This window comes from Dermacentor andersoni, chromosome 6, assembly GCF_023375885.2.
Source record: "Dermacentor andersoni chromosome 6, qqDerAnde1_hic_scaffold, whole genome shotgun sequence".
In the NCBI taxonomy this organism is placed as follows: domain Eukaryota; kingdom Metazoa; phylum Arthropoda; class Arachnida; order Ixodida; family Ixodidae; genus Dermacentor; species Dermacentor andersoni.
The window spans coordinates 1,559,329-1,573,605 of NC_092819.1; the positions used below are offsets into that span (position 1 = coordinate 1,559,329).

The following is a 14,277-nucleotide window of genomic DNA, read 5'->3' on the forward strand; positions in this document are numbered from 1 at the left end:
CCTCCGCCGTATCCAGTCAGTTGCAAGAGGTGGTCAATCTCAAGTCGCCTCCAACTTGATCAGGAACCGGTCGGTCACCATGTGCCAACGTCTGTCAGCTGCCGTTGCTGTCTTCGAGTCGTAGGCCGATTTACAAGCCGTAGGCCGATCTCACCGTTGCCAACCAGATGTAGGGATTGGAGCGGTCGTAGCTGTCGGTTAGGACCTTGGGGCGACAGGACTAGGCGAGCAGGATTTATTTACATGTCATTTACAGTTGAACATGAGATACATTGACAGTTTAGCAAGACTCCCAAATGGAGCCTGCAAGACAAGCATACAGCAAACAGCTTACGAGCACACAGCTCACAAGTACATTTCGAGCACGACAACGAGCACACTCTAGCAGCCGACAATCGCTGCTTATATGCACTCCACTCGACGTCATAGTTCGACATCATCATTCGACGTCACCGTAGACCAGCCGCTTCTCCGCGGGACGGTTTACACACACGCACACACAAGTTTCAGTGCCCCCTCCGAAGGCAAATGTCAGAGGGGCTTCGTAGAACTCGGAGCCGTCCCGGGTGGCATGCCCGGGTACCACATTGTCTGGTGTCTCGAAAAGCGCATGGGGAGGTTCCGCCAATTACCTCCCCTCGAGAACTCCCCTGAGTTGACCCCTCGCCACGTGGCTGCCGGTTATCCGCAGTTTTCTGAAGTGCGCCAACGTCCCAGTTGGATCGGAACACATGCAGCAGGCTGAAATAGCTGCAGGCCAATCCTAACACCTTCCATGGATCATCATTTGAAGACCCGGATAACTGGCTGGAAACATATGAACAGTTTGCTGCATTGAACAACTGGAACTCGGGCGACAAGCTCCGGAATGTGTACTTTGCCTTAGAAGATGCCGCCAGGACGTGGTTTGAGAACCGAAAATCAGCCCTGACTACATAGGACATGTTTCGCAATGGCTTGCTGCAGACGTTCACGAGCGTCTTGTGCAAAAAGCGAACCCAAGCTCTACTGGAAACTCGCATGCAACTGCTGAATGAGAACAGTGCGATCTTTACGGAGGAGATGACTCGCCTCTTCCAGCACGCCAACCCAGACATGTTGGAAGAGAAAAAACTTCACTTCCTAATGCGCGGTTGGGAGCGCCCACGTGACATCGCCGACTGCCTCTCCGCCACTTAGTGGAGTTCTCAACGACCGCCCTGTTCGCCCTCACCAGGCCGCTACCTATCGCCGCAATGCCCATTCACAGGCCCATTCCGGGGCCTGTCTGCGAGCCCATATCCAGAAAACTGAAAGCAACAATCGATGGAGGTGCGGATGCTGTTCATTGAACTGACGAAGATCCTCTGCTACCGATGAAGACGCCGAAAATCCTGTCTGGACGACATATCAATGAGACGCCGCTATCCTGACGAAGTCTGGAAACAAAGAACACACCGACGAAAGACGACCTGATGATGCCACATACCCGCCACAAGTCAATGGGACGCAGCCGTGATCCAATGCCAAGACCTGACTGCAATGCCAGACAAAGAACCACAGACCTCGATGTGCTTCTCGACGGCCACACAGTCACCGCCTTAGTGGACACAGAAGCCGATTCCTCCATCATGAGTGGACCCATTACCGCCCAGTTGAAGAAAGACTGCATGAAGGCCCTCAAGTTCAGACCACTGGAGGACGCCTCATAATGCTGACTGCAATCTGCATGGCAAGAATTACCGTTCATGACCGGACTTATCCTGCCACCTTTGTTATTCTCCAACAGTGCTCACGAGACGTCATTCTCGGCCTGGACTTCCTAAACCAACACGGTGCAATCATCGACCTGAAGTCGAAGTCGATAACAGTGTCGGAAGATAAAGCGATACCGCCGGAGAGCTGTCGTAGTCACCATGCCTTGAGTGTGCTTGTAGATCAAGTGAGCATCCTGCCTCGCTCCAGCATTATTATTTCTGTCGGCACCAAAACATCCGCAGACGTAGAAGGCATCATTGACCGTGAGATTTGCGTCCCAAGAGGTATCGTTCGACTACATAGAGGGAAAGCGGAAGTGATGTTAACCAACTTCAGCCAGGAATTCAAGCATATCAACAAGGGCACGACAATCGCACACATTGAGGAAATTGTGGAAGCCAGCAATGCGTTTGTCCTCTCGGATTCTGCCTTATCTACCCCGAAGACCATAGTTCTCGAACCAGACTTTGACATAAATACAAGTCTCCCCATGAGTAAGCAGCGACCAACATTTCAGAAGTCTTCTCCGACAATGCAAAAACTGCTTTTAGACGTCATCGTGGATTTGGTAAACACCAGTCACAATGCATGGCATAATAGCCGAAGAGTGCGTTTGACCACTTCGCTAGAGCCCTTACCAAGTTTTAACGCGAGAACATGACGCTGTAAGACAACAAGCCGATCAAATGCCGTGTGACGGCATCATCCAGCCATCGAAAAGCCCGTGGGCATCTCCTGTTGTCTTGGTGAAGAAAAAAAGATGGAACCCTATGTTTCTGCGTCAATTATCGTCGACTGAACAAGATCACTATGAAGAACCTAACCTTGACTAGCCTTCAAGTTCGCAGTAGGCTTCGTGACAGCATTTTAACTGGCCATGAAAAACGTCGAGAGAATGTGCAGTACACAAGTTGCCTGGTACAAAGCAGTAAAAAGGCAAGTCTGAAGAGAAAGAAAGCTCAGTAACAAGGCAGAAGAAAAGTTTGTCATCGATATCAAAGGCAATCATGACAAGAATGATTGCTATTCCAAGAACCTGTCTTACGGGCAGGAAGTAGGGGCATTTTCAATCAGCATGCGCAAGCAAAAGCAAGGCTAGCCAAAATGCACTGAAAAGAGAGAGTTTCTGTCTATCCTCGAGCCTTATATAAGCACATGAAAGTGATGTCATCAAGCCATTGTATGCTTTAATCCTTTCAGGGTCGATTTTTTTTTTTTTTTTTTTGCCATATGTGATCGCCTAGGGTCAATTTTTTTTATTACAGATTTAAATTCCTGAGAGGGACTTATTTAAAAAAAAAATTTACCGTAATTTTCTAGAGTGACCTTAAAGTTAGAAAAATGTATTTTGCATTGGTATATATGTACTGTTTATTCATGAATAACAACAATAAAAAAAATAAACTCATAAGAATTAAAAATTTGATGCATTGTTAACACATTGTTCAAGGCTTATAAAATGTGCGCACGAGAATATTTCGCAAGTATCTAGTGTTCCTGCTCTTATACTACTAATATTTACCTCCGTAGCGTAATCGAACTGTGTAGGTGAGCGCACTCAAGCAAACTGTATGGTTGTGTGCCCATCAAAAAAGCAAAACATGTGACGAGTCTCTAAAAAAAGAAAAGGAAACACATGCACTGCGGCATCCTTCATATGCGCACCCCTGTGAGCAATAAACAAGCGAGTAACAGGCGGTCGCCCTTTGAGCGATTAGTAATGAGCGCAAAAAGCTGAAACTGCCCAGGGAACAAAGCCCAAACTAACCGCCGCCTGCCTGGACGCGCGCCAATGCACGAACGGTAGTATATAGATGTGCCGCAGCAAACAAACTAGCTCTAAAACAAACCATGCAATGAAAACCAAAAGGGGGAGGCGTGAGAAAAAATTGTGTATTCCCACATAGTGGCAGCACATGCCAGGAAAGAAAAAGTTAGGAAATTGGCGCGCTTTTATACATACAGAAGCCGCCGTAAATATGCGGCATCAACCATTTTGGACTCGTTCGTGCCACCGTATATTTATGTTATTGACCCTGAAAGGGTTAGAGGCCCCTCACCAGGCCACACAGCAAACTTCGGTCATATGCTGGAAGTTGTTATGTGTCCTTTAGGGAGCATTCTGTCATAAAAATTTTTCAAATTATTTCATTATTAGCCGAGATAGAAATATTTCAGTGCTGCGAACCCATGATTTCAGGAGGCAAGCTTCACCACGAACATAGACGCTCTCTTCACAGTCTCTACAAGCGAAACTCATTCCCTGCGTTCTCCCGTACTGGAGCTCGAGGATCGCATGATGCATATGTCACAGGCCCCGCCTTCATTTTTTTTATTCCTCGCTTTTCTTGGTGCGGCGCACATCCGCTGATAGTGTTGTGCATGAGCGGTTGCAGTTGTCTCGTTTCGCGCAGCGCACAATTTTGTGCACTGTGCACGAGGTCACCTGACTAGTGGTATAAATCAGTGCTGCATGAACACTGAGGCAGACACAATAACATGATCCCGCGCAAGAACACTGTAGAAAATGACATAGTTTCGGTGTCTACGCGCGCTACTGCACGACGTGGGAACAAGCAGACGAAGCGGAAGTACATCTCTCTTGCTGAGGTGCAAAGTAAAACAGAAACATGCAGCCATATGATTTGTGTGTTTTATTATTTCTCTAAGCTTTAATTCGTCTATTCTAACAACATATTACGCAAATAACAGGTTGCCTTGAATAATTCTCAAAGTCTTGTCACATTGAGCGACGTCACAGCACAAATACATGTATGTAGGCGCACTAGCACGTGTTAGTCATCCTCAGGCTTATAGTGCAGCAGCCGTGAAGAGAAGGGAAAACGGTGTTCGTTTTGAAATTTCTGATCTTTCTGCAGCGTGTAACGATGTAATACTTTGCAGACACGATCGTTATTGCGCATTGTATGCTCTGTGCTTGTCAGCTCAAAATGGCCAGACCTGGTGAGGGGCCCTATAACATCAAAGGGGGGGTTTCTTAAATCAATAGCGGGAATCATGGGAAGATTCAGGCTGGAAATGAAAATCAACTCGGGCTCTCCAGTAAGTGTAATTAACACGAATGTATATGAAGACTGTCATGCAGAGGACATGATGGTCGAGGAAGCTGACATGGCTTAGGAGACGATAGTTGAGCTATAGCTGGAGGCAAAGAAACGCGAGAGACATGAGCTAGAAGCAGAGGAGCACGAAAATCCTGAACAAAAGGCAAGGCAAGTGCTCGGTCAACAAATTCAAGCATTGGTATGGCAAACAGCACGATACCATCTCTACATTTTCAAAGCAGGCAAGAACATTGTTACTTTTCTTGCGGGCTTTGAGAAAGTTGGCAAAGAAGAAGTTGTCAACCGGGACCTCTGGTCCCAGCAGTTGATCCCGTTGCTCCCTTGTAATGTCGTGTGTGTTTTGGAACACCTGCTTGGTGAGGATAATTGGGGCAATGACGACAATGACGAATCGGGCCAAGAGGGCTTTGCTCAGGCACTTTGACGCTATAGGTCAGGCTGACTGTGAAGGCCAAGATGATAGCGACAATACCAAGCTTGTCAAGGACACACCGCCTATTGAGATGGCTGCTAGTTCAGGATGTGTAGGAAATGCTGTGGTGCCATTGATGCACATGTTATGTGAAGAGCGTCAATACAGTGTTGTTTCGCCATCTAGAGAGGCCACTCAGGAAACAGTGGCTGACAGCGGGGCTTTTTATATCGATGGCAGTGATAAAATCCGGCAAGTTGAGCAGAGGCCTCAGCGCGAGCTGGCTAACGCAGATGGCGTCGGATGTAGTCATGTTCTGTCAGAGGCACAGACATCTAGCGAAGACCACGAGCTTAGCTTGGTTTTGCTGCCTGGAGTGATATCATTCCGATGAGAAGGCAGCGTACGTGGGAGTACGAGTGCTGAGACCACAAGCTTTGTGGGCCGCACCGAGCGCAAACGACCAAGGCGCAAGCTGAGAAAGTCGAACTCTGGTGGAAATACGAGCTGGGTCAAGCACGCCAACCGCCAAGGCATTAGGAAAAATCGGAGCAGGGTTGATCTGAAGCTGAGGCGGTTGTTGAAATGTGAAATAGGCAAGATGCATGTCTGGAAAGAGAGGATTTCACAGAAATTCAGACGCTGCAAATGCTGCTTGTTCTCGGCTGGGTCAAGGCATTGTAAGTGGAGGAACACTGGCTGGAGTGGAGCACTGGCTCTGCTCGAAAGCCTGCTACAATGGCAGCTACCATCCTGAGGGAAAGAGACTGTGTGCACGTGTGTCCATGAATGCACCGCTCCCCGTGTGTTTGGAGGCAGTGGGTCAAAAGTCACAGCTACTATGGGTACTTCAGGCAAATCAGCTTGATTCTGGTCTCGCGATTGGACAACGCGTAGACCCAAGAATAGGCGACCTACTTGAGCATGTCTAAAAAAAGTGCGTGATCACCAAGTGATTGAGAACATGGTACTTTGAGAGCAGATTCTTTTATTTGTCATTTAACATTCATTTTTTAGTGTTCTTTGCGATAAAGTTGATTCGCATGTTAAATGTATTAAAGGGTTGAGATGTCAAGAAGATTGCACTGTTTCAAGCTCTGGTCCTTTCTGTTCATGAGACAGACATCGTTTAGTTGTTGATCAATTTTTACTGAAACCTGATTGCTGAACACTCGAGTGGAGAAAGTGTCAGTATTTCTATTTGTTCTATTACGTATATGTAGGCCGGGATGAGCCTAAGTGCTTAATTTTGATTGTGACTTGTTTTTGCATCGGGCTCATTAGTAATAAGTATTGGTGTGGAAATTTGATGCAACATTGTTTTTATGTTGTTAGCATGAGTTTGAGTATTTTGTTTTGTAATGGATTAGAACCGTTTTGTGCTTTAAAAATGTGGTACTCGTTTTGCCGAGTGCACTTAGACAGCACTAAGTGGAGGGCTATCTTGGTCTGGCAGTTTGAAGAGCATTCGGAGGGTGTTTGCTTTGGCCAGAGTGCTTTGTCGTTGATTCTCGGTTGTTACATTGGGCCTTGTCAGGGCCGAGCAGCAGGGTTGACCATTGGCAGTGGGGGGGTGAATGGAAGCCTATCCTTCCAATCAATCAACGTTGCTCAAGCAGCGCATCTATGTTCCGAGCTGCATTGGACAGCTCAACTTCTGGATGCATTGTCTGGTGGTGAGGGTGCTGTTGTGCCACACTGCATGCCTATTATCGAGGCAACGGGCGCTCCCCACCCCTTGTTTTTCTTAAGTGGTTGCCCTTGTGCTGGGCTTCAAACATCCATTGACAACCTTCAAAGTTCCACAAAACAAAACTGCCAACTCCCTTCCCGTGGAGTCTGGTGGTACGCCGCACCAAGACTTCTACAGCAACGAAAGAGTAATGCGACATGTCAGCACCTGCGCCGCCTCATTCTTGCCGACGATGGGTCGCCAAAGGGATTTAAGGCAGAACCGGCCCATTGTTAAGAGAGTCGCCACCAGCCACCCCGTCGGCCTGGTGCGCTCTTACTGCTAGATACTATATGCTATTTTCTGCTATATCTGTAAATATTGTATAAAGCTTTTTTTTTTCTTCTTCATCTGCTCCAAGAGTCACCTCTCGACCTCCAACCTGAAGTCACAATAGGGGTAGTGGTTCAGGATAATTTTTTCTAATAGGCAATGCCACCAGTGGCGACACCAACACTGGATTTTCTGCGACACGGGGTCCTTAATGCTGTCGTGTTAAAAACTCATCTGCCTATCTTTGATTACACTTCATTGGAGACTGACCAGTCTTGAAATTTGTGGACACTTTAAATTTCTGGCCTTTATTATCATGTCTCAGTATATTCAGAAAATGTAGTATTGCCTGTTCATTCTTGGGTTGGCAAATTAAGTACTCTAATAGTCTCTTTGTTGTTTGAGGGGCCTGAATAGCCACACTTCCCCATTTGTAATGTTATGGAATGTTTGAAAGGCTCGGGAATAGAAGAAAGGTGTAATAGAGCTTAAAACCTTTTTCATGTGCACGATGCTCGTGCAGTCATTTGCAGCACATTTCGTGGAGTCCTCTGAACTGACTCAAGTTTTTTCTGCATAAACTATAGCAGCTTATTGGTTGCAGCTATCTTGAATTCAATTTGGTCTTCAATGAGGCCCGAAAGAATGGCACACACAACGATTTTAAGGTGGTACACAAGCCCCACATTCATGTGCTCACCCAGGATAGGCCAGGTTTGTTCCTGCCCACATGAAAGCTAGTCTTACTCTGGGTGCTAAATGTGATAATGTTAGCACCATAAAGTCTTTTGCTCACCACCTTTTGCAAGCACAGTTTTAAGTTCTCGCCATGCCAGGATTTTGCCTCAGTATGTCTGTTTCTAGAGCCTTTGCTTGAGTTGATGTCACTGGACTAGCCATCTTAGTATGTGGGAAGTGCCTACGGCTGAGGTGTAACCATCTACCTTTCAGATTCAGCAAGAGCTGGCCCAGGAATATGAGTACATCAAAGACATACAGGTAGTGCTTAGTGGATTCCGCTCGGAGAGCCACTTGGAACGCACTCCCACAAGTCGGATCAACTATGAGGATGACACTGCCCTTGATCCAGAGGCCTGGTTTACCCCACGAGATCCTGAAGTTTGGCCAGCGCCCAACCCAGTGGAGCACAAGTAGGCCCCATACTCTGGGCATGCAAAACATATTGGCTTGTGTATACAGGTTGCATGGTGGCATGGACATTCACTGGCCATAGAAAACTGTTGTTGTATTAGTGGCATGTATGACAACATTAACACAGAAATTTTGTGGAACATTCTTGGGATGAATGTCTAGGTAAAGGCAGCATGACGCTACTAAAAGAAAGGTGTGTTACTAATAATCACAGATAACATGGGAAGGGCTAACTAGTGCTGAGACAGTTTACATTTATAAAGGCTTCCGCTAGGTTTTTCGATATTCCCTCTTCTCTAGATAGAAAGGAGGCTGGAATGGAGGCAAAGCAACATCTTCCAGGTTTTATGTACACAGGTGAGATGTTTTGCTTGTGGCTAGTCAGAGAGATATTCATCATCTTAGAGATAACTTCAGAGAGGAGTGGGACACTGTGGAGTTTAGTATCAGCGAAAAGGAAATAAGGCTATATAGTGTTCAATGATGCCTGGAATCATACTGTTACAATGTGGTGAAAATGAAATACTGAGGGCTGAAGAATACAACTACCCATGAGTATAGATTAGAAAGAAAAAATTACATAAAGAAAATCTGCAGAACCTACCTCACGACTGTTGACGGTAATCTGTTTGGCATTGAATCAATATAGCGACTGTACTGCCACCATCAAAACAAGTTATGTGTGGGGTGTGTATTGCAGCGGGATTCCTCTTATACGCTTCCCCAAGAACACTCGGCACCATCTAGCAGAGCCGGCACAAAGCCTGCGTGTCGCCTTCGAAATGCATGGTGCACTGGTTTGTGTGAACGCTGAGAAATGCGTAATGCTCCAATCGTGCGCTTCTCTCTGGCTTCTTTCTGGACACGCTGCACCATCTAGTTGCACTGCTGAGAAACCGTGCACTGGTGCCTGCAAATGCTGAGAATTGTTCCCTCGGTTGCTGTACATACAGTGGTACATACTCAGTGACCCAAGTTGGCATGCGGTTCATGATGGTGATGTGTGGTGTCTTATGGTGCAAGGGCCAATAATTGCCAAAGAGGGCCAGGGAATGGTATGAGGTATCCGCTGGTGCAGTCAATGACAAATGGTATAGATGTAACTTGTCTGCATTGTGGCTTAACATATTCACTGTAAAATGCATCTAATATAATGTATGTGTAGTAAAATTATCACAAATATAAAATTATCATTATCACAAATTATCAGTTATCACAAATATAAAATATACATTAAAAGTGACTAAAAATTCAGCAGATCCAGTGAGTTGGAATCTACATACAGCAAAGCTTTGTGAGAGTACATAAGGAGTCAAAAGATGAGTTTTTGTTTTTAAGTTTTTTTTTTTCCTTTCCTCCTGCACGGCCGCCGCCGATGCCGCGATTAAAATGTACCACCACCACCACCACCACCACCACCACCATCATCGTGATGATGATGGTGGTGGTGGTGGTGGTGGTGGTGGTGGTGGTGGTGGTGGTGGTGGTGGTGGTGGTGGTGGTGGTGGTGGTGGTGATTTATTGGAATCCCCTTGGAAACGGCGCAGTGACAAATAGTCGCCTAGCCCTAGCCTGCTTGAGTTAATCAAGTATTCTTTACATGCTTTTTATTCTAACATTTTTGTATACATACCTTTTACCATTTTTTCTCTTCCTCAAAACTGCTCTATTTACCTTGTACCGCTACCTATGCCTGTAACGGATCCAGTCGTATTAATTTCTTCCCTGCTTTTTTTCTACTAATACTCTAACCGTCTCTTGCTTATCTCAACTGCTAGCCAGTTGATGCTTCCTTTCACTTTAAATTCAAGCACTCCTGGAAGGTGTACGTTACCTACAGGTCTCACTGGGTGAATCCCTCCGCATTCTATTAAGATGTGCTGAGTGGTCTCCAGATTTTTGCTGCAGCATACACATGCCTGATCTTTTTGTAAATATTTGCTCCAGTATGTTCTCATCCTTAGGTAACGAGCTCGAGCCTCAAATACCAAGGAACTTCCCTTCATGTTATCATATAAATTTTCCCTTTTAATTTCTTTCTTATCGTTCTTGTAAATTTTCATGGTCATTTTTGTTTCCATTCTTACCCTGTACTCGGTTGCCAACTTTCTTGACCTCTTCCTCCATTTTGTGTCCACCTTTTATAGGTACAGATACTTTTGCAGTTTAGCCACTCATTTATTTTGAAATCCATGTTCCTGAGCCTTGCTTCAAAACTAATTTTACACTGTGCTTCTCTGACTTCAAACAAGGCCCCAACATGTCACCCAGCACTGCCTCATTTGTGGTCTTACCGTGGGCTCCCAAAGCCAACCGGCCTACTGATCTTTGGTTAACTTGCAACCCCGACAAGATATCCAATTTCAAGCATAGAATGGCATTTGCAAACGTTAGCACTGGCGCCATTGCTCCTTTCTAGATTCCATGCACCATGTCATATTTAATGTGACCCCAAAGTGCTCTATCTTCCCTTGTTGCTGCATACTGTTTCCCCTTTCTTTTTTCAGATTGTCTTGGTGGGTGCTTGAGTAAGCCTTTCCTTCGTTTATGTATATGCGGAGTTATTTATTTTGCGCACTTCTCTTGCTCTGACTTCTCTGACTTGCTCATGAATTGACATCACGTAATTACTTGTTTATTCATTAAAAGATCATAGTTTCCTATTTTTCTGTACTAAACTTAAAGCCTAGACTTGTCTCTGCATTGGCACATATATTTGCAAGTTTGAAAATCTCTTGCATTATCTGCCAGTAGCATTAGGTCGTCCACATACATCAGTTCAGGGACCTTCTTTTGCACCATTTGTCCATTACTCATGTAGGATAACTCAAACCCTAATTCACTGTTTTCCACTTCTCTTTCTATGCCCTTAACATAAAGCATGAAAAACAATGGTGATGGAGAACATCCTTGCTTTAGTCCTTGGAGAATTTCTACCATTTCATTACATTTTCGGCCACCCCATACAAATTGTACTTGGTTGTCTCTATATTGTAGACGTCCAGCATAAAACATGGGATCAAGTCCTGCCGTACGTTACATTCGCGTACAACACCGCCATTCAGGAAACAACACAATTCACACCGTTCCGTCTTGTCTACGGGCGCGAGGTCCAGACCACGCTAGACGCAATGCTCCCGCACGACACCGACGCATCACTTACTTTCGACGCCGAGCAACTTACTCAACACGCAGAGGAAGCTCGTCATCTCGCGCGCATTCACATCACGAAGCAGCAGAGTACAGACGCACGACGCTACAACCTTCGACATCGGCAAGTTGAGTACCAGCCAGGTGACCAAGTCTGGGTGTGGACTCGAATCCGTCGCCAAGGCTTATCTGAGAAGCTGCTTAGTAGATACTTCGGACCCTACAAAGTGATACGCCGCGTTAGTGAAGTGTACTATGAGGTCATTCCCGACAGTGCTGCGTCGCCTCGGCGTCGACAGCACCACTCGGAGATAGTGCATGTTATTCGCCTCAAACCGTATTTCGCGCGTTAAGGCGGCGCCAACCCGATGTTATACGACTTCCACACTTCCACTTTTTTTTTTAGTAAGTATCGTAGTTTAGTAAGCATCGGGGTCGATGCTTTTCTTTTGGCGGGGGAATAATGCCGCTAGGTGTAACGCGCCAGCGCTGAGAAAGAAGTGACTGGAACGCGCGCTCGGCAAGAGGTGGGCACTGAAGAAGAAAAAGTAGTAGGGGGCTGAGGACGCCGGTTTTGGAGTTTTGTGTATGCCATATTGTACAGCTGTCTGTCTCGCCGACGCCGGGTGCATCTTCATTTGTCTTTTTCGTGACAATATATTATCTCCCTCAGCAACTCCATGAGATCGTTATCTCTGCCTTCGTGCCTGAGAATATCCAATAGCAATTCCTTGTCTACGTTGTCGTAGGGTCCCTTAATATTGTCACATTGTAGCAACCGTCAAGAACACAGTAGCAAAACTGTGAATCATGAAACTAAATTTTATGTGGTGAACTTGTGCCCACAAATGCACCACAAATATAGATGCACGTCACCTCTCCGGCTGGGAGCGCAGCGCCTGTGAGGAGAAGGGAAAACAGCATTTGGTTTGAAATTTCAGCTCTTTCCGCGGCGCGTAGCGATGTAATACTTTGCAGACACAATTGTTAGCGCACATTGTATGCACTATGCTTGTCAGCTTGAAATGGCCAGACCTGGTGAGGGGCCCTTTAAACAACCCCAGGTGGTCAAAACTAATCCAGAGCCCCTTGCTATTATGCCGTGGCTCATAGTCAAATCATGGTTTTGGCACCTAGAACCCCAGAATTTAATTTTTTACTTCATATAATAAGCTCATTCAATGGCTGTAAAATCTCTGCACAGTGGAATAAATTGGTGGTAAAAAGGCAAGCATGCCAAGAAAGTTATGCAGGCTTTTGACATTCTGAGGATATGCATACTCAAGGATAGTGCGCAGCTTATCTGGATTGGACTCAGTATGCCATTGGTCACCATGAAGTCAAGCAAGTCAATCTTTGATGTGGCCAGCTGGATTTTCCCGGATGAATAGTCAGCCCAGCGTCATGCATGCGATGTAGTCCTACAGTTCACTAGAATATTTATTCTAGTATACTAGAATGGTACAATCTGCTAATGCGGCACGTAACATTTCAGCCATGAAAGGTTGCCCTATGGGTGAGTCGACTGCCTGCATCTTGTGGAGTTCCTCCGTGATTACAGCCTTGATTGGCTCTTGTAAGGCACTGATTTCGTTGCCTAGAGTGACGTGAGCGAGGTTACTTGGAACGATGACAACGCAGTTGTACTGCCTGGCACACTGTTGAAGGGGTTTTTCCATAGCCATAGCTTCGGCAAGAAAGTTTTTGTCATCAGCGGGTTGCGAATGAAGCCAGCAAAGATTTCTTGCTTGACACCTCGCATTTAAGGGATGCACTTTCTTATCTTCAGCCGTAGAGGCGCTTGCAATCTGAAAAACCGAGCCACGTCTTCCGCATAAGTGGTAACGCTTTCATTCGGGCTTGGAACCCTTGCCAGGATTGCCGACTCTACTTTCTTCTTTCTGTCCACATTGGCATAGATGTTGAGAAACTGCTGACAAAATTCGTCCCACGATGTCAACATCGCCTCATAGTCATGGGACCACATCCTCGTGGAATCCTCGAGAGCAAGACGCACTGCATAGCTTGCACTCTTGGATACAGTCGTTAAAGTTGCCAACCCACTCGAAGTGCTCAAGCCAGTCGTCGACGTCTTCAAAAACGCCTCCATGAAATCGATCTGGCGTGTGGGATTGATTGACGATGCACTGCGCTAGGAATGGTAACCAGAGATGATGGTGGATTCATCATCCTTGCACACTCGGGTAGACCATGTTGTGGCTGGAGCCCCTGATGGCGACAGCTGGTATAGGAGGGTAAGCTCTGGCGATCGAATCATCTATGTACCAAGCACCACCACCAGAAAAATGTCACGATCTTAACAGGCAAGGCCTTGGCAAAACAATTTTCTTTTAATAATGACTGACACTCGGAGAGTACATGTACCACTGTGCACTTCGTTGTTCTTGTTCAAGTGGCCGGCGGCTGCAGCTGCCAGCCTATGTTGCGTCTATGTACAGTGTGTCTGTAAAGTCATGGTGCACTTTTGACCACTCACAGGAAACCAACGAAACAAGATAGAAATGTGAAATCTTCACCAAATAAAAGAAAAACTCTCAAGTTTCATACGTGTTTAGTGTAGAAGCCTCTACAGACCGATGGCCTACCAGAACACGGTTTGTCCAGCAAACTGCCGGTATCCTTCAGCTGCTTACCCTACCAATTAATGTTATTCCTATGTGGTGACGCTTTGTTGTACACGCGACGATATTCACATTGCACTTTGGTCACGTATC

General features: G+C 46.0%; 1 protein-coding gene across 5 annotated transcripts in view; it reads left to right on the top strand.

Moving 5' to 3' along the window:
- Positions 1 to 14,277, top strand: part of Kat60 (katanin p60) — a 131,329-nt gene that overhangs the window by 26,041 nt on the left and 91,011 nt on the right. For all 5 annotated transcript variants that reach the window (XR_008610291.2, XM_055065740.2, XM_055065741.2 and 2 more), the window contains exon 3: positions 8,192 to 8,391. Coding sequence is in view for 4 of the 5 variants with exons in the window: in XM_055065740.2 (XP_054921715.1) it covers positions 8,192 to 8,391 (200 nt within the window). In the remaining variant the exon portion in view is untranslated. The remainder of the gene's footprint in view (positions 1 to 8,191; positions 8,392 to 14,277) is intronic.